The sequence below is a fragment of the Mixophyes fleayi genome, chromosome 1 (assembly GCF_038048845.1).
Source record: "Mixophyes fleayi isolate aMixFle1 chromosome 1, aMixFle1.hap1, whole genome shotgun sequence".
NCBI lineage: Eukaryota > Metazoa > Chordata > Amphibia > Anura > Limnodynastidae > Mixophyes > Mixophyes fleayi.
The window spans coordinates 407315612-407339245 of record NC_134402.1 but is presented as its reverse complement, the minus strand read 5'-3'; the positions used below and the strand labels follow the sequence as shown (position 1 = coordinate 407339245).

At 39.8% G+C, this 23634-nt stretch overlaps 1 protein-coding gene across 1 annotated transcript in view; it reads right to left on the bottom strand.

Moving 5' to 3' along the window:
* The window catches only part of POLK (DNA polymerase kappa), a 79095-nt gene that overhangs the window by 3528 nt on the left and 51933 nt on the right, over positions 1 to 23634 (bottom strand). Inside the window, exons 12-14 of the mRNA XM_075181999.1 lie at positions 22132 to 22303; positions 17397 to 18317; positions 695 to 746 (exon numbers count right to left, since the gene is read on the bottom strand). Coding sequence (XP_075038100.1) covers positions 695 to 746; positions 17397 to 18317; positions 22132 to 22303 — 1145 coding nt within the window. The remainder of the gene's footprint in view (positions 1 to 694; positions 747 to 17396; positions 18318 to 22131; positions 22304 to 23634) is intronic.

Here is a 23634-nt window from a genome sequence, read left to right as displayed (position 1 = left end):
TCTAACGTGGTTTTGTCCAGGAGAAAACTTACTCATTTATTTTCCTTATTTTCCTTAATAAATCAGGTCCATAATGTCTCTGAGCTAGAGGAGCTGGGCAAAAAAAAGTGGAGAAAATTCTACAGCAAGAACAGAAAGACACTTCGCTGCCTACAAGCAATGCTTGAAAGCTGTGACTTCTGCCAAGGTGGTTGTTACCATTTTCTGACTGACAGGGTTGTCCAAACTTTTGCACATGTCACATTCTTTCCAATGTTATTATGAACGGTGTGGTTTTTTTTTTATTAATTTGAGCTGAAATATTATAATTATATGCAGATATATTCGTGAAATTGAAATGTGTATCAAATGGGTACAAATAGGTTAAGCTCAAAATTGTATTTAAAGGCCAGCAACACACTCTACTTGACTCCAGGGTCAATAACTATTGAATATGCTCCTCAATTTCCACATAAAGGTGATTTAATAAATAAAATGCAACCAGATTAAAGCTGTACTTTTTTTTAAGCACAGATTAAACTGAAAGCGAATGTCTGATTGGTTGCTGGTGTTACCCTACATTTCTACACAATGCACCAAGTTATTAAACAAGCCCTGTGATTTTAAACTAGAAGACAGTATTTTCATTACAAATGTATATATGGCAATAAGACCGTTCATAATCTTTGAGAAATAGATTTAATTCTTAGCCTACCTTTTTGTCCGTAATGTGGATTTAGTGCTTGCGTTTCCTCTTCCTGTGTTCGCTGTTGGTTATAAAAGTAAAGATCATATAAATCTATTGTTATTACTAAACAATAAAAGTGAACCTAAAATATTTTAAATACGGCTATCCATTGGGGAGAGAGTAATTTATTACGCACACCAGACTTGGGGCAGATTCAATTCAGCCACGTTAATCTAGGATTAACGTGGCATTAGTACTATTAACTTTAACGTGGTAATTTTAACCTGGATTTTTACTCGCTGACCGAGGGGTGTGGGCAAAAATCAGCGCTAAAATTAACGTACTAACAGTAATACTGCGCATTTTAACCGCACTAACGATAATACTGTGCAAGCCACGTTATTCCTAGAATAACGCGTCCGAATTGAATTGGCCCCTTACAGTCTCATACAAAAAATAGCACTTACTACCTGGTATAAATATGAATGGACGTAGATCTATGTCCAACTTGGCCACACATGTGATTGTGTGAACTCTACAATCGCTACACACACCAGATTGTGGACACTGTCTGATAGCATTTCCACTGTACCCAATCAGATATTTCTGAGGACTGATGGTAGATTTGGCCCTGCATATGCAGCTATTTGTAATATTTTGATCTATAAACCAAATTTTCCACTATAATCCTAGCAGATATAGGCAGCTTTAGAAGAGTAGATTCCTTCCACCGAAAAGGAAACTAGAATATATGACAACATGAATTCCGCTCAACCCAGTAAAAACTTAAAATATTCAATGATTTTCCTATATATTTGCAGATATTAAACATACATTTATGAAAGCACAGTAACTTAGATGAAGCTTCCAATAATGTAGTGACTGCGCAAACTGGTAGTATTACTATATACAGGTATGTCTCTGTTGCTTGAACACGTCTAGCTTGTCCTCTTTGTTACACTAGTACCTGAATGACTCTAGCTGCTGTATGCAGCTAGTGGAGAACAGGAACATTTTTATTTAATGGATGTAAAACTTAAAAATGTCACATTCTCTGTAATTTTGTTAGGGAACTGCTGTCTATTGTCCTCTGTACATTAGATATATAGGTCAGAGGTAGGCAGTCTATGGCTCTCCAGCTATCATGGGACTAGCATATCATACCAGTTATAGGCATGACAGGTCATAAGTCTTCCAACAGTGTGTTTGTGAGAGGACAGGAAGTCTTGTACATTCAAAATACTGTATGCTCCTCAGCAGTACTTTTTGTGTCATAGAACTCATCGGAACTGGGTTCCGGCACCTTTTTTCTATGTATTTTCCAAGTTTTAAAAGTAACTTTGGAACATCTAATGTTTGATTCATGTGGACTTGAATCGCCCTGTTGAGAGTAGCAAGTCGGCGGCAAAATCATTAAAACAGTGCATGAGGGCTGCTTGTGTGTCTAGTCAGATGCATGCGTACTTCGTCCGCGCTGGTTGTGATGGCACTGCTCGGCTTGTGGCGCTGCTCAGCTTGTGATTGGTCGTGTGGTCGCGCACTGAGTGCTTACTGCGGGCGGCGACCGTTCGTTATACAACGGACGTGTGGGTTTGTATTTTTACACTGAAATTTTCTAGGACATGCCATATCTCAACTATAAATCTGTCCCCACAATTTAATTGTACCTCCTCCTCCTTTGGAACAAGGGTTTTCCTTTTTTTTATTTGCTTTGCTCTCCTTAATGACTTGGGCCCATACACTTTAGCATGCTTGACAGGTGTGTACACTTTTCCCATCAAAGTTAGCACTTTTTCCTTTGTGTTTTAATGACACACACAGATAGTGCCATGTTTGCCTACACATTACCACTATGGGATACTTGCCACACACAGTAACACCACCCAGTTTCATTCAATGTTATAAAGTACTTTACGATGTAATCTATCCTGCTCAATCTATGAATCAAATCAAAGGAGTTTATCTTTTTAGGACCATGGAATCCATTATATATATTGTCACAAGATCAGGTTAGGGACGCGTTTCCTGGAGTAAAACGGCTGCACTTCACATGCATTAGCCAAATATATTACAACAGTTCAGCATCTTGATTCACATAGCCTCAGCTGGATTTATTCACCAGCATCCAAATAAACAAAATAAACAAAATCCTAGCAGTCTGGTTTCTATCCAATACAGAAGAAATACCCTCTCTAAATTGAAAGACCTGATGTCGTACACATACAAAATAACAGCACTTACTGGTAACAAAATTGCAGTGTCTCTCAACAGGCATCTGATCTGTTCCCTATGTGGTGAGAGACTGAGGAGACAAACTCACCTTACAGGTGCTAGTAAAAGATCCGGAATGGGCTTGATGAAAGGCGCCCACCCTTTTCTCTCTATTCATAACCACAGGGACCCTTATGCGAGCTTTTCCTACAGCCAAATAAAACCTTTGGAAAGCTCCTTCCTACACACAAACAATCTCCCTGCGGTTTTAAAACACATGACAGAAATTCAGAACATATATACACCTGCCATTTATCACTTTCCCAGTCCTTCTGTCACATTATGGATATTGACAAAAATGTCCTTCAGTTCTACTAGAGGCTTAGAGAGAAACCTCTTCAATGGATTATCTAAGTGCAATTTTTAAAAATTATTCCCACTGTCAAATAACTAGAGATGCTCAAGCTCGGTTCTCCAAGAACCGAGTCCACCTGAACTCCGCCGATTTGAGTACCGAGCAGAGCCAGCACGGTACTTTTGCACGACCTCGGAAGTGAAAACGAGGCAAAATGTCATCATTGCATCGTCGGCTCTCGCGAGTTTTGGATTCAATAACTACCGCCCTCCACGGCGATCCAGTGCCATTTCACAGAGAGACACAGAAGGGGTAGCACGGTTCTTGGCAGTCTCTAGTGCAGTTGAGCATATCTAAAACAGAAAAAGGAGGGGTGGCAGTTTTCTTAAGTCTCCAATGACATTCTACTGAGTTATAGTTCACACAGAAACAGGACAGGTCCATTGTTCCATTGCCAATTGTCATTGCTGAAATATAAATAATAGGACGGTCCGTGTTCTTCAAAATCTGCAGTCACATTGTAATGTGCCATAGCTCACCTAGAAATAGAAGAGGTGGCAGTGTTTAGTGCTGAAACAGAAATTCAAATATTAGGGCTGGCAGTGTTTTTAAAAGTCTCCAGTGACATTCTACTGTGCCATAACTCATACAGAAACCGGAGGGGTTGGCAGTATCCTTGTCACTCTCCAGTCTCAGTGCCATTGGTCACACAGAAACAGGGGTAGCAGTGTTCATGTCACTCTCCAGCCTCAGTCATGATATTAATCCCTCTACGTCATGTGCTAAAGCCTGTACCTTTTTAAAGAAAAAAAAACACCTCTCTAATAAAGGTGAAAGTTTACTGTAGAAAAATATAAAATTGCCAACATGCCATTCTACCTCACACAATACTAATTCATCCCTGCTGGAATCTACCATTACAGTAGTCTCTGTACTTTGATGTAATTGCCGGTAATGGTCTTCCCTGTGGAATTTGTAGTTCATTTTACGACAGAGCTGTCACAATTTTTGGGCAATTCTTTAAACCAGACCAAATGTCAAAATGTTGTGCAGACTCATCTGCATTACCACTGGGTGTCTTGGTAAAAGCCAAATTTTTTTCCTAGCAGCAGTTGCCAAAGAAACGGAGGGAGGGTTAGTCGTTGTGTCATGTACCACGTGAGCTGTCAGCTTGCTGACCAGGAGCTCATTGCATCTCTTGAGGTCTGGGTCAGTTGGAAAGAAAGAGAAGACATAGTTCTTAAACCTAGGATCATGCAAAGTTGCCAAAATGTAGTAATCGGATTTCAAGATGTTGATAACTCTCCGATCCTGGCGAAGCAAAAAAAGTACTTGATCTACAAGTCCTACATAGTTAGCGGAAATGATTCGTTTCATCTCCTCCTTCAATTTCTCTAGCTGCTTTTCCAAAAGTCTAATGAGGAGAATCACTAGACTCAAGCTAACAGTGTCTGAACTCACTTCACAGGTGACTACTTAAGAGTGGTTTCAACACCTTGCACAACACGGAAAGGATGCTCCACTGCGCTGGACTAAAGTACATTTCCCCTCAAATTCCCAAATTATTTCTGGACACAGACAGCATCTCCTGCAAGTCACTGCCAATTTTTAAGTTCGGTGCCAGCAAGTTGATTGTGTGAGCAAAACAGGGAATGTCATGGAATTCTCCCCGCTGTAATGCTCTCACAATATTGGTGGCGTTATCACAAATGACACATCCTCAGGGAGAGTCCAAGCGTTATAAACCATGTTGCAATGACATCCCTTCGTTTTTCAAACAGGTTGTCAGCAGTATGCTTCATAGTGAAGCCGCTAATACACAGAATAGCCTGTCTTGGAATAATCTTGCGTTGTTGGGTTCATTCTCCAGGGCAGTGGAGAATACTTTCTGTGTTGTGCAAGGTGCTGAAACGATTCGAAGTAGTCACTTGTCAGCTGAGTTCAGACAATGCTAGCTTCAGCAAAGCGATTCCCTTAATTAGACATTTGGAAAACCACCTTGAAAAATTGAAGGAGGAGATGAAACAAAGAAATTACGCTAAGCATGTCGGACTTGTAGATGAAGTACATTAATCACTTCATGAGGATCGAAGAGTTATCAACTTCTGGAAATCGTATCACTACATTTTGGCAACTATGCTTGATACTAGGTTTAAGAGCTATGTCTTCTCTTTGTTTCCTACTGTCCCAGATCACAAGAGATGCAATGAACTCCTGGTGAGCAAGTTGACAGCTGAAGTGGTACCGGCACAACGGCGTCCCCTCCTTCAGTTTCTTAGTCTACTGCTGCTAACAAATAACTATGTTTTTCTAAGACACCCAAGGATGATGCAGATGATTCAGCAGAACATTTTGACATTTGGTCTGGTCTAAAAGAATAGCCCAATAGTCGTGACAGCTCTGTCGTAAAATGAACTACAAATTCCACAAGGAAGAGCTTTACTGGCATTTAGATCAAAGTACAGAGACTTCTGTAATGGTGGATTCCAGCGGGGATTAATTAGTATTGTGTGAGGATGATGTACAAGTATGATGAGGGTGAGGATGATGACAGTGTAGATTGCAGGTGCTGGGATCGTGCTGAGAGAAGGAAGCTAGCTGATGCTGGAATGCTTATTAATATTTGGGTAAAATGACATGTTGGCAATTTTATGTTTTAGTACAGTAAAGTTTCAACTTTATTAAAGATGTATTTTTTCTTTAAAAAAAGGTAAAAGCTTTTTTTTTTACATTTTTGTTTTTGACATTTATGTTACAGAGACTTCTTTAATGGTGGTTTCCTGCGGGGATGAATTAATATTGTGTGAAGATGATGTATACACTGATGAAGGTGAGGCTGAAGATGATGACAACATCTTGCCACTGCTTTGTGGGGGGCCCAAACAAACCAAGCACTTCAACGACAAGGAGTGCCACTTTTGTGGCTGAAGAGCTTGGTTTGTTAAAGTGTGCATGTCCTTTTTAAGATCCATTATAAGGGTGGGTGGCAGGGTCCCAAGGACAATTTCATCTTGCACCATATTTCCTTTCAGCTACCACTGTGTACCAATGCTACCTACATGTGCTAGAAGTGCTGAAGTCTGTTTTCAATCATCCTTTCAATTGCTTCTCTCGTACGTGTGATCACATACTTTGTTTTTCACTGGGTTCACCATCTCCAAACTGCCAGGGCACACCAGATTGGTCTTGGTCTGATCAATGCACGGATCCCAGGAGGTCAGCGCTCGTTCGCCATGTATTGGCTGTAGAATTACCACCGTTATCCAAGGAACGGGTGGAGCGATCAAAGGAACCATAACTGATTTATGAGCCATTCGCAGTTTCACTGTACCGGCCGTGTACTCTGGGTGGCAGTGATCTCCTCGTCTTCATCTTCCAAATCTTCGTCTGCAGAGGCCAGTGACACACCCATATTTATCATCCTGCGTCAGGGCCTCCTTTGTATTATTCTTCTGAAGCAGTGTATCTCTTGTGTACAAGCTCTCTTAAATCCGGAATCTCATCCAGTGGGTCACATTTTAATTTAAGTACAGTATCCTCAACTGCACCTATATATTGCTTTAAATCTCTGTTCAATGCAGCATATTCCAACATGACAGATTCCATGCTGCCCACATGTTCCGTGTCACAGTCTGTCTGAAGCAGATGTAATACCACTCCAGTTGTAATATCCATTCCTGTGTCTACATAAGTTTGGCAGATCCTCAGGGATGAGAGGGAGGTATCCAGAGAGAAGAAAGATTAAAGATGCAGCACGAGCAGACATGGTTTAATAATGTAGAGTTCATTGACAGTACTACTGGGCTTAAGGGAGCTAATCTATTGGTAGCTTGTTTTGTGGGAGCCCAAACAAACCAAGCAATTCAGTCACAAAAGTGGCACTCCTTGTCGCTGGAGTGCTTGCTTTGTTAAAATGTACATGTCCTTTTCAATATCTTAGATAAGGGTCATTGGGAGGGCCCAAGGACAATTCCATCTTGCACCACTTTTCTTTTGTGTGTGGCAATGTTTCCTAGATGTGCTATGAACTGCCGTGTGTTTGTGTTGTTGCTCTGTCACTTAGCATCCAGCCAGGTCGCTGCAGTCTTTGTCTGAAAGTGGATGAAAATAATATAGTGACCTGTGAGGTGGTCAAAATGGACTGGAAATTAGTGTTATTGCGGTTAATAAAATTATAGGAACACAAAAAAAAAAAAGCAAAAATGATGTGATTTTAATACATTTTAGCTACTTTTCTAAAAAATACAGACCCCAAACCAAACCATGCAAGGGCGGTGTTGCAAAAACCAAAACACGAACTTAATCCAGATCCAAAACCAAAACATTGGAGTCAGTGAACATCTCTACAAACAACACATTGTTGCAGTACAACTTTTTCAAAATATACTTTTGTTGGAAGTTTCAATGGAATGCAAAATATTCCAAAATGCCACGGTTAATATATACTCAGAATTAAACTAAAGGCATGTGTTATCTGAATACAAATGCGTAAACTGGGAAAGCTTCATATATCAACCATAGCCTTACACAATACTGCCCAAGTCTGAGACATCCTGGTAAAGCTAACCATTACAGAACAACAACCATAGTGACCACTCCTCCAAAGGGTCTTGGGAAATCTAGCTATCGTCCACCTACAGGATCCTGGTAAAGTTGCCCATCACCCTACAGAAAGCTTCCCATAGTAAGCAACAGTCTACAGTAGTGCTCCACAACCGATGTGCCGTGGCACACCGTGATGTTGCTAAGTGTGCCGTGACATAATGCCTCCAACAAGAGAAAAAGCTGTCTCTGCCATAGTTGCCAATTCCACTTATAACTAGCGGAATTGGCCTTGTTATTTTTTCAAGTTGCGTTTTCTTTTCTGCAGGTCACGGGCTGCGGGTTATTGGGTGGGTTTCTATGTGTCAAGTTCAGGTCTCTCTCACCCTTGCTTTAGGTACTGCCTGGGAATCTAAGACACTCCTACATTTTTGCCCCTCCTCTCTACCAAGTATGTTCCTTTCTTAACTTCCCCTCCCACTGTACCCAGAAGTCCTGCCCTCCTCCCTACTTATCCTTTCCCTGGGTATGGAGCTAGCACCGCCCCTTTCCTGTTACTTGCTGTGGGTATCCCCTTTTTGGAGAGTTAATGTTCATATAACTTTCTCTCCTTTAACCACTGATTTCTGATGTCTCTTTCCTCCAGCAGTCTCTTCCTTTCTCTACCACATTAACTTTAAACCGACAGCACAACAACGCGGCAAGCAGCGGCTCTCTCTGTCCCTGGGTATAAAAAGTGCTAGCTCTTCGGAACAGGAGCGTCTGCAGTCACTTCCTATAGTACGTTTCATATTGTGCAATGGTGTGTCGTGGAACTCTGGAAAGGGCTTAGATATGCAGAGGATGAGAAAATGTTGTGGAGAACTGCTCTACAGGGTCCTGGTAAAACTAACCCTCACCATGCAGAGTACTGCCCATAGTGACCACTCCTCTACAGAGTCCTAGTAAAGCTAGACATCACCATGCAGAGTACTGACCATAGTGACCGCTCCTCTACGGGGTCCTAGTAAAGCTAGACATCACCATGCAGAGTACTGACCATAGTGACCGCTCCTCTACGGGGTCCTAGTAAAGCTAGACATCACCATGCAGAGTACTGACCATAGTGACCGCTCCTCTACGGGGTCCTAGTAAAGCTAGACATCACCATGCAGAGTACTGCCCATAGTGACCGCTCCTCTACAGAGTCCTAGTAAAGCTAGACATCACCATGCAGAGTACTGACCATAGTGACCGCTCCTCTACAGAGTCCTAGTAAAGCTAGACATCACCATGCAGAGTACTGACCATAGTGACCGCTCCTCTACAGAGTCCTAGTAAAGCTAGACATCACCATGCAGAGTACTGACCATAGTGACCGCTCCTCTACAGAGTCCTAGTAAAGCTAGACATCACCATGCAGAGTACTGACCATAGTGACCGCTCCTCTACAGAGTCCTAGTAAAGCTAGACATCACCATGCAGAGTACTGACCATAGTGACCGCTCCTCTACGGGGTCCTAGTAAAGCTAGACATCACCATGCAGAGCACTGACCATAGTGACCGCTCCTCTACGGGGTCCTAGTAAAGCTAGACATCACCATGCAGTGTACTGACCATAGTGACCGCTCCTCTACGGGGTCCTAGTAAAGCTAGACATCACCATGCAGAGTACTGTCCATAGTAACCGCTCCTCTACGGGGTCCTAGTAAAGCTAGACATCACCATGCAGAGTACTGACCATAGTGACCGCTCCTCTACGGGGTCCTAGTAAAGCTAGACATCACCATGCAGAGTACTGACCATAGTGACCGCTCCTCTACAGAGTCCTAGTAAAGCTAGACATCACCATGCAGAGTACTGACCATAGTGACCGCTCCTCTACAGAGTCCTTGTAAAGCTAGACATCACCATGCAGAGTACTGACCATAGTGACCGCTCCTCTACAGAGTCCTAGTAAAGCTAGACATCACCATGCAGAGTACTGACCATAGTGACCGCTCCTCTACGGGGTCCTAGTAAAGCTAGACATCACCATGCAGAGTACTGACCATAGTGACCGCTCCTCTACGGGGTCCTAGTAAAGCTAGACATCACCATGCAGAGTACTGACCATAGTAACCGCTCCTCTACGGGGTCCTAGTAAAGCTAGACATCACCATGCAGAGTACTGACCATAGTGACCGCTCCTCTACGGGGTCCTAGTAAAGCTAGACATCACCATGCAGAGTACTGACCATAGTGACCGCTCCTCTACAGAGTCCCAGTAAAGCTAGACATCACCATGCAGAGTACTGACCATAGTGACCGCTCCTCTACAGAGTCCTAGTAAAGCTAGACATCACCATGCAGAGTACTGACCATAGTGACCGCTCCTCTACAGGGTCCTAGTAAAGCTAGACATCACCATGCAGAGTACTGACCATAGTGACCGCTCCTCTACAGAGTCCTAGTAAAGCTAGACATCACCATGCAGAGTACTGCCCATAGTGACCGCTCCTCTACAGGGTCCTAGTAAAGCTAGACATCACCATGCAGAGTACTGACCATAGTGACCGCTCCTCTACGGGGTCCTAGTAAAGCTAGACATCACCATGCAGAGTACTGACCATAGTGACCGCTCCTCTACAGAGTCCTAGTAAAGCTAGACATCACCATGCAGAGTACTGACCATAGTGACCGCTCCTCTACAGAGTCCTAGTAAAGCTAGACATCACCATGCAGAGTACTGACCATAGTGACCGCTCCTCTACAGAGTCCTAGTAAAGCTAGACATCACCATGCAGAGTACTGCCCATAGTGACCGCTCCTCTACAGAGTCCTAGTAAAGCTAGACATCACCATGCAGAGTACTGACCATAGTGACCGCTCCTCTACAGAGTCCTAGTAAAGCTAGACATCACCATGCAGAGTACTGACCATAGTGACCGCTCCTCTACGGGGTCCTAGTAAAGCTAGACATCACCATGCAGAGTACTGACCATAGTGACCGCTCCTCTACGGGGTCCTAGTAAAGCTAGACATCACCATGCAGAGTACTGACCATAGTGACCGCTCCTCTACGGGGTCCTGGTAAAGCTAGACATCACCATGCAGAGTACTGACCATAGTGACCGCTCCTCTACAGGGTCCTAGTAAAGCTAGACATCACCATGCAGAGTACTGACCATAGTGACCGCTCCTCTACAGAGTCCTAGTAAAGCTAGACATCACCATGCAGAGTACTGACCATAAAGAACACCATTCGGCAAGATATTGGAAAAACTAAACATGACCCTAAATAATAATTTCCATAGTAAATCAATCCTCTACAATGTGCTGGAAAACTACTTATCACCCTACAGAATATTGCCTATAGTGATCACCAGCATGTTACATACCATCATTACCTGTCTACAGAACAAAATGCAGGTATGGTTCAGGACCCCCAACTTCAGTCCTAAGTGCAGAGATATGTCACAGGCAGTGCTCTGAGCCTTCTCCTGTGGCCCCAGCTCCTTCCTACTTTGTCAGATTTGTTGGTAATAGCTTGAAATACTTGTTTAAAATGTCTGCTGATATGTTGTTACATACAGGTGCCTAGGTGCCTCTTTCTTTGATTAAACGTATTGTTATGATATATCGCGGCGATTAAGTAAAATGTGCGACCCCCGAAGTGCATCACGTTGCCTTAGACCCTGCAAATAGATCTACTATTTTATTGTAAATAGCTTTTTGGGTTAATTTTGGGTTGGTCAGTGCAAGCAGTATAATGGGAGAGACATATTCAAGTCTCCTGTGGCTCTTTACGATCTAGGTGGTTAAAATGTAATAGAAATAAATTAAAACAAATTAAACATTTAAAAGTAAAAAAAATAATGAAAAAAAAATAATCTACATTTAATGGCTGAGGACATGAAGCAAAGTGACTAGCGACATTCACATGGAGACAGTGGTAGGGACTTTTGTATCTAGTTACATCATTTGAACCAATGTCCATTTACAGAAAAAGGAATTATGTATAGATGCACTTTTCCACTATAATATAACAACCTATCAGTGATTAACGTTAAACAATGGATGCTAATTTGTAACTTGTTGCCATGAGTGTGTTTAGATGCAAATCTGCACTCAAAGTGCCTCATTTACCGTGAGGAATAAGTTCAGCTAAAGGGTGCAAATTTACACATGGACAAACCTTGTTGTAAAGCAAAGGGTGCAAATACATTCTTTGTGGATTCAGGGAAAACACTGCCTGTATCGGCACATAGCACACAAATATGCTCTAATAATTGAGTTGAGAAAGGACACACCCGTCTCCCAATCTCTAAATCTGTCTGCACATTTTAAATTTCCCCTACTGTTTTTGCCAAAGTGCAAAATTGCACCTTTCAGATGGATGCACGCCTTACTCTAAATAAAGCCCACTCTTTTTAAATTACACACAGTGCGCACTAGCAACTGGTCTCAAGTTCAGGGATGAGAATGTTTTTCTGCAATAACTGAAATTTGCAGGATTTGTGAGGCGATACAGTGTTTAGTGTTAGCCAATACTGCTGAAAATCCGTGAGCAGCCAGTGCCATCAGGGGTAGGAATGCTGGAGAGAACTGAAACTAGTCATATTGCTGGCCGCCTTCACTGTCATAATTCCCAACAGCAGATCAACCTAATGATGACTGTATGTCAGAGATTACAGAGAGGCAGCCAGCATTTGGGTGGCAGTTCACAAGAACTGACCGCTGTGGCAGTTCCAGCAGACGAAGCAGAGATCAGCAAGGTACACTTACAGAACAGAGTTCTCTTGTTGCTTCTTACTGGTCACGTGTCAATGGCTATTGTGTTATTGGTCAAATGTCGTACTACGGTGGCGGCAGGAACTTGTCAAAGTTAACAAGGGGCTATGGCTTAAAAAATTTGAATGCCATATTTTTCTCTTCCTTTTAATTTCATGTGAGGTCAACATAACTTGGTTGGGGACACATTGGCCATCACAAGACAATTTCCCATGAAAACCACTGTTCTATATCTCCAGTCTGAGTAACAAATCAACAGTCAGTTCAGGGACTGCCGACCACCACTAGAATCCTTTCATTACTTTTATCATCTCCTTCTATTACTAAAGATTCTCTAGCGTTCAAAAAAAAAAAAACACACACACACACAACAAAACAGCAGATTATTTCAGTATTTTTTTCTTCCCTTTGGACCAAATTGTCCTTTCAATGCATAAAAACAGTATTTTTTCTAGCTCAAATATATACTTCACTGTGGAGAATGTTTATTTTACAAACAAAAGAATTATTACTTTTTTTCAGATACAGTCTTCTGTATAACTTATAGTTTTCAACATTCTAAGTGTGAAAATACAAAATAACATAAATAAAAAGTAACAGTTCAAACTAGTATTAATCAAAGCCTAGCATTCCTGATTTTACATTACAGGAACATGGGGATTGATCATAACAACAGGTCATTAAGGAGACAGGTAGAATGTCTATATTCATCCCAATACTGACTATCAGTCATCCATGTGTATATTTCCCTGGGGAATAAAAATGAATCCGCATAGCAATTTATTACAATGCAGTCATGTGTAATTCATTGTACGACGTGCGGAGGAAGATGCACCGCTAAAATATTTTTCTTCTAAGTAACACTCTCTGGCACTTACAATTCCATTAAAACTTCAGGGAACGCGTTCATTAACCAACATCGCCGCCACTCTGATCATGCAGATACAAAGTACGGACTTCTACAATGAACCATCACATACAGAAACCATTATCTTTATCTTCTAATAACCACTTGAAACTCTGAGTGAGCTAATAACATTTATTAAAGTAATGGAGCCATTTAAGTGGCCACATTTGCTGAAATTACACTTTAAACAAACCAAATGAAGAACTGGTGTCTGCATATTGGCAGTTTCAGGAGCTATTGAAATCAGTGCAATAACATTCCATAACCCACATACTGATGAGATTTGTGATAGAGCATCCAGTCAAATCACATATTATATATACTGTATATATATAATCCATACCCAGTTTCACACAATGCACACATAAAATAAAACTGTTACTGCTGTTTACCTATTCTAAAAGATGTGTAACATCCAAAAGCCAGTAATAGATTTAGTTATTCAGTTAAATGCAGAAAGAGAAATCTCCTGATAAGAATTTTGCTTTTTCCACTTAACATTTGTCTGTGTGTTCCGAGTACTACGCCCATGTTTATGGCTTGTTCTTTCAATGGCCCCTTCACCTAGAGCAGAAAGGTGCAGCCAAAGGTCAGTGGCAATTCCTGAGACACTAAGGGTCTGTTCACACAGTCCTTTATTGTTGTGACTCTCAGGAAACAGAACAGTCCTCATAAAAGACATATACAATATGGCCCAACATTATAAGTGGATTATATAGGAATATATGAACAACAAATAAATAGAAAAAGAAACCAATTGTAAATACAACTGTTAATAATGCAATATTTTCAGTTCTCAGTCTGTGCACCAGACAATCGCTTGTTGCTTCCGTGAAATATTTAAATAAAACTATAGACGTAGGATGTGCTACACCTTCTATTGTTTACATACAGTATACCCTGGCCAACAATATATAAATCACCTACTAAAAAGGCAACCCATTAGATAGCTACTTGTTTTGTAAATGAGCATCATAAAGAAATAACTGTTAAAATTCTTAAGACTCCTCGGTAGGTTTCACAAGAACAGAACCACTACCAAGAGGGCAATTTGTCACTGATTGGGGTACATACAAATCAGACAACTGGGCCATCAACAATGTACAAAATATAAATAAGATTTTCTTTCCTTGGTCGCCCACAGAGATGTTTTTATTTCATCCATGCCCGAAGATTAATCCAAACAACAAGATTTCACACTCAGATATAACCTCTGGTTCAAGATAAAATAATAACAGTTCCCATTTTTCAGAATTTTTTTGCTATTGTTTCTATTAGTTTGTTTTAACCCAATAATATAAAATTTTATGGATCTCAAGCTGCTCTTTCCGTATTGCCACAAACCTGTCCCGCATACGGCAAAGAAAAGTTATAAACATATCCAGACTAGGCTACACTTAGGATGCAATACTGATTCCTCTGGAACACAATTCCTGTTTGTCAGGACCATTCGTGACTAATACATATGATTAGGTTTTTTTTCTGAGAAGGTAAATTTCAAACTGGATCTTTCTAGAGTAGTTGATGTTATATATTTGAATTCTGCAAAAGCGTTCCATACTGTTTCACTTACCAGTCTGGTACATAAGAGAAGAGGGATAGAATAGTGGAAAAAGTTTTTCGCTGGGCAGAAGAGTGGTTAAAGAACAAAAGACAAGGGGTAGTTTATAAATTAAAGATACTAGGGTAAAATTATTGGGGGTTTACCACAGTGATCAGTACAGTTCTTCTCCAGTCTTGTTATTATGGAGATTACAGCAGCCCTACAAAGTAAGGTACATATTTGTGTAGGACACTAAGCTATGGAGGGTTATTGACAGAGTTCAAAGTACTGGAGTCATGAGTTCAATTCCCGACCATAGTCTTATCTGTGAGGAGTTTGTATGTTCTCCCCGTGTTTGCATGGGTTTCCTCCGGGTGCTCCGGTTTCCTCTCACACTCCAAAAACATACTGGTGGGTTAATTGTCTGCTATTAAATTGTCCTTTTCAGTGTATGTGTGTGTTAAGGAATTTAGACTGTAAGCTCCAATGGGGCAGGGACTGAGGCAAGTTCTCTGTACAGTACTGCGGAAGTAGTGGTACTTTATAAATAGATTGTAAGCTTTCGAGCAGGGTTCTCTTACCTCTCTGTCTATATGTATTACCCAGTATTGTCTTATCAATGTTTGTTCCCAATTGTAAAGCGCTACGGAATTTGATGGCGCTATATAAATAAATGTTGATTATGATGATGATGATGATGATGATGATGATGATGATGAGAGTAGGATATTCATTGCCAAACTAGATTGTCAAATTGCATTTAATGCAGATAAATATATGCACCTGCATTGTGGTAATTATATTACTACTTAATACAATTGGGTAAAACGGAGATGGAAAGGACTTAAAAATACTAGCGGATAGAAAGCTGACTAGGAGAGATACAGTACAAAGATTTCCCTCCTTTGGGGTAAAAGTACATAAATGTACAAATTTCAGCTTTGCCTCTTCTGCTTAACCATCAGATGGCTGCTCATCCTGACATGGAGATTTGTTTCAAGCTACAAGAGTTCTTTGACCGGCTTTCAGAGACCCAGGTCCACCTTAGCACCTCAACATTGTTTGGACTACATTATGAAAGCCACCATTTGAACTACTTTGAACTACACCACAGCCAGTCAAATCTCTGAATTGTAACCCTTTTAATTTAGTAGACCCTTTCTGGTCTTTAGAATAGTGCTTAAAAAAATACAGTTTTAATACATTTCAAATTAAGACGTAGTTGCTCCATTCCTTAATCCGAATACCAAAAATCCAAAAGAAAATGAGTTGCACAAACTCGATGTGTTCAGAGTCTACTATTATGTGGCACGGACAATCTCCTTCTATTGCTATTTCAGTTGGTTCTCCCTACAGCTCCAGCCTCCGAAACAACCATTGCCCACTAGACTGTTGATTCTAATTGAGTAGCTTACCAAATTAAGAACTCTCTCTTTCATATTCAGTCAAAGATCACTCTACTAGAGTGAGTAATAAGACATAAGCTTTGCACAATAACGCTTCTGCTCAATTCTATAGGTTAGACCTCACTACTCCTCATCGGAAGCATTTGGCCAGTAAGTCTGGCAAGTGTGGGTACTACAGCAACAATATCTATATTCCATCCCGTGTTCCGTTTTTGTCCAGGTAGGATGTAATACCAAGCTGCAGGACATAAGAGGATTTAGGATCCATTTCTAAACCCTAAATGTGCCAGTGCATGGTTCACACCAATATTTTCTATTTCAATCACAATATTGTACTTCCAAAAATATGTTCCTGACTCTGCTAGGCCACTGAAATGGAAAGCAGTCTGAATTCTATTTATACATCTGTCCTGCCTCCAATAAGTTCTGCATGATAACCAAGTGGTTGCACTGAAACCTGGCTTAGAAGAAACAAAACTACCAGTAAATACTTCTTTTTGTTTAACTAAAGCCTTGCAGTCATGCCATACCAATAAACAAGCACCGCGTGTGTGTGACATCAGAGAAATAGGGAATGCTAGACAGGATGAACCCACTATAATAATGAGATATCACCTGATGACTGTATCACCTAATTATGTGATTTAATTGGGCGATCGAAGCCAAAGCACGAATACCACAGATGGATGTGGCTACAAAAAATGAAAGGGAAAAATACAAGTCTCGCTGCTATTTAGGATTTGAGCCTCATGAATACAAAACACTTAAGAGCAATTTTCTTTAATATGGATCTCTAACCTAAATATATTTTTTTACGTTAAAATTATGCCCCTACTAGTTTCTTTGAAAATGTAATTCATAAGGTTTGGCTGAAACCTGCTTCACCTAAGTAAAATGGTATTCAGAAGTGCTCAATTTCAACCATAATGGAGCAAATCATTTCATCAATTGGAGAATGTGAATGGAACAAAACAGTTTGGTGTCTCCTTTAATCAGGCGTTAGGGCACTCACCATTTTGTTGAACATTTTTGATTGTGTGATTTTTATCCAGGTCCACAGTAGCCTCTTTCAGCTCTTCCAGAATCCCTTTGCTGAGACAAACATCAACATGTCTGTTAAACACTGCAAGGTCTGTTGTATCCTGCTGCAAGTTGCACACTGGGCAGATCAAAGTGGAATCTCCCAGAGAGACTGATGGATTTGGTGGTACAGGGGCTTCACAATTATCAAGCGCTTTAAATCCTTCTGGACTTCCTAAGCCAATATTTTCTAAAGGACTCTCACATGTTACTTCATCAATATAAATATTATGGCTCATCTTTAAGTCTTGTTCCCTTATAGCACAGATCATGTTTTTATCAATAACAAAGTCTTCCAAGTCATCATATGGTGCTATTGTCACCATTTTGTTTTTAACATTGTTTGCATTGTCATCATTACACAGTCCTTCCAAAGAGCCTTCACTTGTCCCAACAAGCTCGCTTTGGCCTTTGTTTGAGGTTTCATTATCATCAGAAGTTGGTGATTTACTTAAACATCTGTCAATATGTTTATTAAATTCCCCCAGATCCCAATGAGTTTGCTTCATCAGGCAAATTGGACACGTGAAATCTGGTTCTGGGGAAATAACGTCCACCTTGTCCTTTTCCTCCCGCTCCTCGCATGAGACAAGTGTGGCGTTTCGTTCTCCGCTAGGGACCTCGCGACTAGTGGAACATTCAAGCATCTCCAGCTGTCTAGCTGCTCGCTTCTGGTTGAAGAAACTCTCCCTCTGGGGAACGGGAACCTGAGTGGTCTGGACGGTTTTGTCCGACATTTCTGATGAGAACGTCCTGTTTGTAGCTTCAGGGGGCTTATTTCTACACAGGAAACTAGTAATACTTTTCTGATGTCTTTTGTCATCTTCAGAGAAAAATCCTGAAACTCTCACACCTTCAAATATTAAAATAAAAATAAGATTACAAACCAGGCGACAAGCTATATGCAGAGTAATGGAAATGATAGTAAAAGTGACAGAACAGTTCTGTAAACCATATAAAGACAAAGCACAGAGTGTTTATGTTAGAATAGTACTTCAAGGTGATGTCAAATATGGTAATAACATACAGAATAGCATATATTCAGGGACGGCACTCCTATTAGACCAACATAGGTGCTTGACCAAAAAGAGGAACAAGAAAGTTCTGGTATCAGAGGCACATTAGATTTATCGCCAATATTGGAAGACAAATCCATCTGTCTTTTGCTTATTATTTTAAAAAGTAAATTCTTTATTTATGTATGGACTTAAAATTATTATTCATTGAATTAGTTCAGTAATATAGTACTGAACTATTCCATGCGAAATAGAGATAAAATGCATAAGTGATCAAAGATAAGAAAATTATGTGACATAGATAAAAAAAAAAAAAAAAGGGGCAGTTGATATCTCTGTAGGTGCTTCATGTTCTCTTAATATTGTTAGAAAACTTCTGGTATAATGTTTACCCTTTACAGTTATTTAATTCCAAGGTTCTTATTATTATTTAATTCAAATCAGGGTTATTAAAATCATAACACTGCTTGAAATTTAAGTGTAATATTTACCTTTTTAGAGTTACCTTTTTATTGTTAGTTATAAGATGGGGTTATATTTATTAGAGCACATTATCACCATATGATTTCATATTCTCTGTCCTGAGTACCCACGTTCATAATAATATTATAGCCCTTTATCACTGCCGGTCGCTGTTCGCTTATATTTAATTTATTCAAACATTGATACATCAGTTTCTTCTTTAGGGCAGTATAATTAGTTCTGTAGTTACTGGTATTATTACATATTATGTCATGCTTATAGCAGATCTCAGGCGTATCTTCATTAGCAGAGTTTCATCTCATGTATTGAGCCGTTATCCTTATTGACTTTGTAATTAAGAGCTGTCAAGGCTGCAGTTATACATATCCACTCATTTTTACACTTTGCTTTTTATGGTCAGTGGTAAAGCCATGTTTATGATTGTAACAATTCTCTGGATCAGCGATAGACCCATATTTGTAATTATAACAGTTCACCCGGTTTTTACAACGTATGTATCTAATAGCTGGTGTCCGACATGCCACGTAAAACATTTAGAGCGTCAGATGATGAACTCTTGTACATCGTATCTGGAGATGTCATATTTCTCCACTACGAATATAACTCATCTTATCAGCCTTTTACCAGGACACTCACCAAACTCACCAAATTCAGCCATCTAGCGTTGAACAACATAAAGCTACTGACTAATAACGCAGCCGCACATCTGACATGGTTAGCAGATAGCGCTTTCAGTGTGGCTGAATTTAGTGAGTGTCCTGGTAAAAAAAAAAATACAGGTTGATAAGATGAGTTACACTCGTAGTGCAGAAACATCAAATCGCCAAATAAGGTGTAGAAGAGGGGGTCATCTGACGCTCTAACTAAATGTATTACGTGGCATCTTGGACACCAGCTATCAGGGCCATCTTTTCCATTGGGCACGATGGGCATCTGACCGGGGGCCCCACGGGCAAGGGGGCCCCATAGGCACGGCTCTTAATGAGAATAAATAATCCTGCAAAAGAAAAAAGCCTGCAAAAAAAACCTACAAGGGTCACTTAGCAAGTACATCTATCTATCTCTATCTCTATCTCTATATATCTACATCTGTATCTGTATACATCTATACCTATATCTAGGGGCCCCGGTGCACTGCTTTGCCCGAGAGCCCATAATGTTGTTAAGATGGCCCTGCCAGCTATTAGATACATACGTTGGAAAAACCGAGTGAACTGTTATAATTACAAATACGGGTCTATCGCTGATCCAGAGAATTGTTACAATCATAAACATGGGTTTACCACTGACCATAAAAAGGAAAGAGTAAAAATGAGAGATGTAAAATTGCAGCCTTGACAGCTCTTAATTACAAAGTCAATAAGGATAACAGCTCAATACATGAGATGGAACTCTTGTAATGAAGATACGCCTGAGATCTGCTATAAGCATGACATAATATGTAATAATAACAGTAACTACAGCCCTAATTATAATGACCTAAGAAACTGATGTATCAATGTTTGAATAAATTAAATATAAGCGAACAGCAGTGATAAAGGCTATAATTTTATTATGAACGTAGGTACTCAGGACAGAGAATATGAAATCATATGGTGATAATGGCCTCTAATAAATATATCCCCATCTTATAACTAACAATAAGAAGTCTGGAGAGAAATATTACACTTTACATTTCAAGCAATAATATGATTTCCATAACCCCACTTTTAATTAAATAATAATAAGAACCTTGGAATGAAACAATTGCAAAAGGTAAATATTATACCAGAAGTTTTCCAACAGTATTAAGAGACAATCAAGAACCTACAGGGGGCTTTTTCTTGTTCCCCCTTTTTTAAATCTTTCATATAATTTTATTCAAATCTTTGATCACTTATTAATTTTATCTCCACTATATTTTGCCTGGGATAGTTCAGTACTATATTAATTAACTAATTAAATGAATAATAGTTTTAAGTGTATACAGAATTTGTGGTCTAATACTGGTAATAGATGTAATGTGCTTCCAGTAACATAAGTTTTTTGTTTCTCTTTTTGGTCCATATAGTGCTAATTGTTCTGGAAGCGCACCCCATTATCAGCCTAACACTACCAGTAGTGAGTGATTACAGAGAAGACATACCTGCCGCGGGTACTTTCTTTATATAAAGCCTAGGGCACCAATAGTTAGGGGACACCTAAAACACTGAATGAGCTCCAGCCTCTGACATGAAGGAGAAACAACTAGCAGCTTCTTTACATATGAAGCTGCTGAGGGCAGCTCCTCAGTGTCAGAGTTGCGATGAGATTTGTGTTACACATTGCGCTTTGCTACGATATGTATATTAGTTTCAAAGAATCATGTGATGATTTTTAAGGGGTTTAACAGTAAGCAGATACAACTGTATTTTAAAATAAATAAAATGATACAGACAAATGAAGTTTTGCGTGACTTAACTCTCTTAACCTCTCTCTTATATTTTACTTTTCTGTGTGGAACAGCACAGGAAAAGCGCTTCTACACGCCTGCTAGATGGGAGACGCAACGTAACCCTCTCCCCACAACAGATGAAGAATTACATTGGCGGCACTACCACCTGCGTAAATTCTACACCCAGGCGGTTTTCTCTGATATTTATAAATAACCACTTCTCTTTCTTTTGGAAGCCCTTGATTAACATGTGTCAGTAATCTGGGAGGACAAACTTTGGTTGAATTAACTGGGTAAAGATTGCTAAAAGAAGAATCAAAGAGCAGTAACTAAGGCACTAAAAGAGAGCTATACCTTTCCTAAAAAAAAAAAAATAATTGCTGTGGCAGAGAAAAGAATAAAACAATCGTTCGTAGCAGGAGAAAGTTGCCCAGCACAAAAAAAAGTGAAATATGGTGAGGGCTCCCTGAGATGTAAAACCAGCACACACCTATGGCAGTGAAAAGGTTAAGTGTAGCAAATGACCTTACAAGTCTCAATTTCATCCTTTATTTTTAAAGCTCAAAAATATTCTACAGCCATGTGCAATAAGGGAGATCATATGGGCATAAAATAAAGAAGAACAGATTAAGAAACAAGGCAGAGTTCTACACACTAGCTTGTAAGAGTTTTGTACATGTACCCTACAATATGTATGAAAATGATCATTTTAGGTGGATTGTTTCAACGCATTAATGTTTAAACTTAAGATTTACCCATCAGCCTAAGACGCAGAGGTTCTGGTGAAGCCAATTCAATTTCCGCCTTAAGAATTTCCTTGGCAACAAAAAAGATTTCCTCTTCTGTAGATACCGCGTAGGAAACAGTAGAAGCTCTGGTTTTGACTTCAAATTTGACATTTTTCAGTTTCAGTGTAACAGTTCTACCCTATAATAAAGGAAGAGGCAGTCTAGTTATAATCCTATAAAGGATTCAGTGTGTTGTTTTTGGCAGCTGGATGAAAGTTCACATACAGGTTAGTAAGCTTCATAATGGGATATGAGAGTCCCACCCATTGACTGAACTCTTGCCACTTTGAGCAGATGCCAAACTACTACTGCTAAAATTTAATAAATGCTTAGAAAACACGAGCTCCTGATCCCCAAGACAAAGCAGGAAATAACTGTGGACAAGAACATCTATAAAACAACTCAAACAGGAAAAGAAGGAAAAATGTAAAACATAAATAAAATCCCTTTTCCTGGATGAGAACCTGGAAAATATTTTTCACACATGGAAATTCTACAAAATAAATTATTGTACAATTCGATAAAACTTTTTTTTAATTTGGACTAGCAATTCGTTTTTCAAGACAAGCTTTTAAGAGATTCTTGTTATCAGGTTAAGCATTACTAAAATAAAGACAGAGGACAGCTCTTGGGCAATATGAAGTAAAATGGGACCAGAGTACACAATCTTCTCCATGGCGAACGTAGAGGAGAGATGCCTGAGCACTTTACAAAAGAAGTCATCCGGAATGTTGACAGATGGGTAAGAACATTAGAATGCTCAAATAATGTAATACATTCTAATCAACAGAGTTAGAAATGGAATGCTCTGCAGATGCCGACCACTGGACACCACCATAACCCTACGACATGGAAAAATACATACTAGAAACCCACAGACAGGTTCAGCAAACACAGTGAGGAACCAATAATATACAACCAGGCAACTAGATACCACCAAATAAGTTCTGATCCATAAGAAATAAACACTTCAATGTGCTGGCTGGATATTTCCGCTAGTCACCACACTTAAAAGCACATGCAAAATAAGTACAAAGCTACAACCCCTAATAGCAGGTGATGCAGAAAAAGAGAACCTTTTGAATAAAAATAATGACATTGGTTTTCTAAAATATTATTGGTGATCAAACAGTTTGGAGAAGCAAATGAATATTTTTAGCTTTCTACCTTTTTCCTCTCCTTATTTTCACAAACAACATTGTGTTTATCATCACAACTTTAAAATTAGAATGCTCTGATGTATACTAGACACAATCATAACACTTCCTACACATGAGAATCTATGAATATTGTACCAATCCTTTTAACACTTCCCTTCAAGCCAGATTATCCTTCAACTGCATACAGGTTGGCAAGAATTTGTTTTAGTACTGTTTGCCCTGAGGAAAAGAGCATCTCTCGAAAGCTTGTTTGGAAATTGAACAGTTAGTCCAGAGGTGGGGAAACCTTTCCTAATCAGAAGGCCACCTG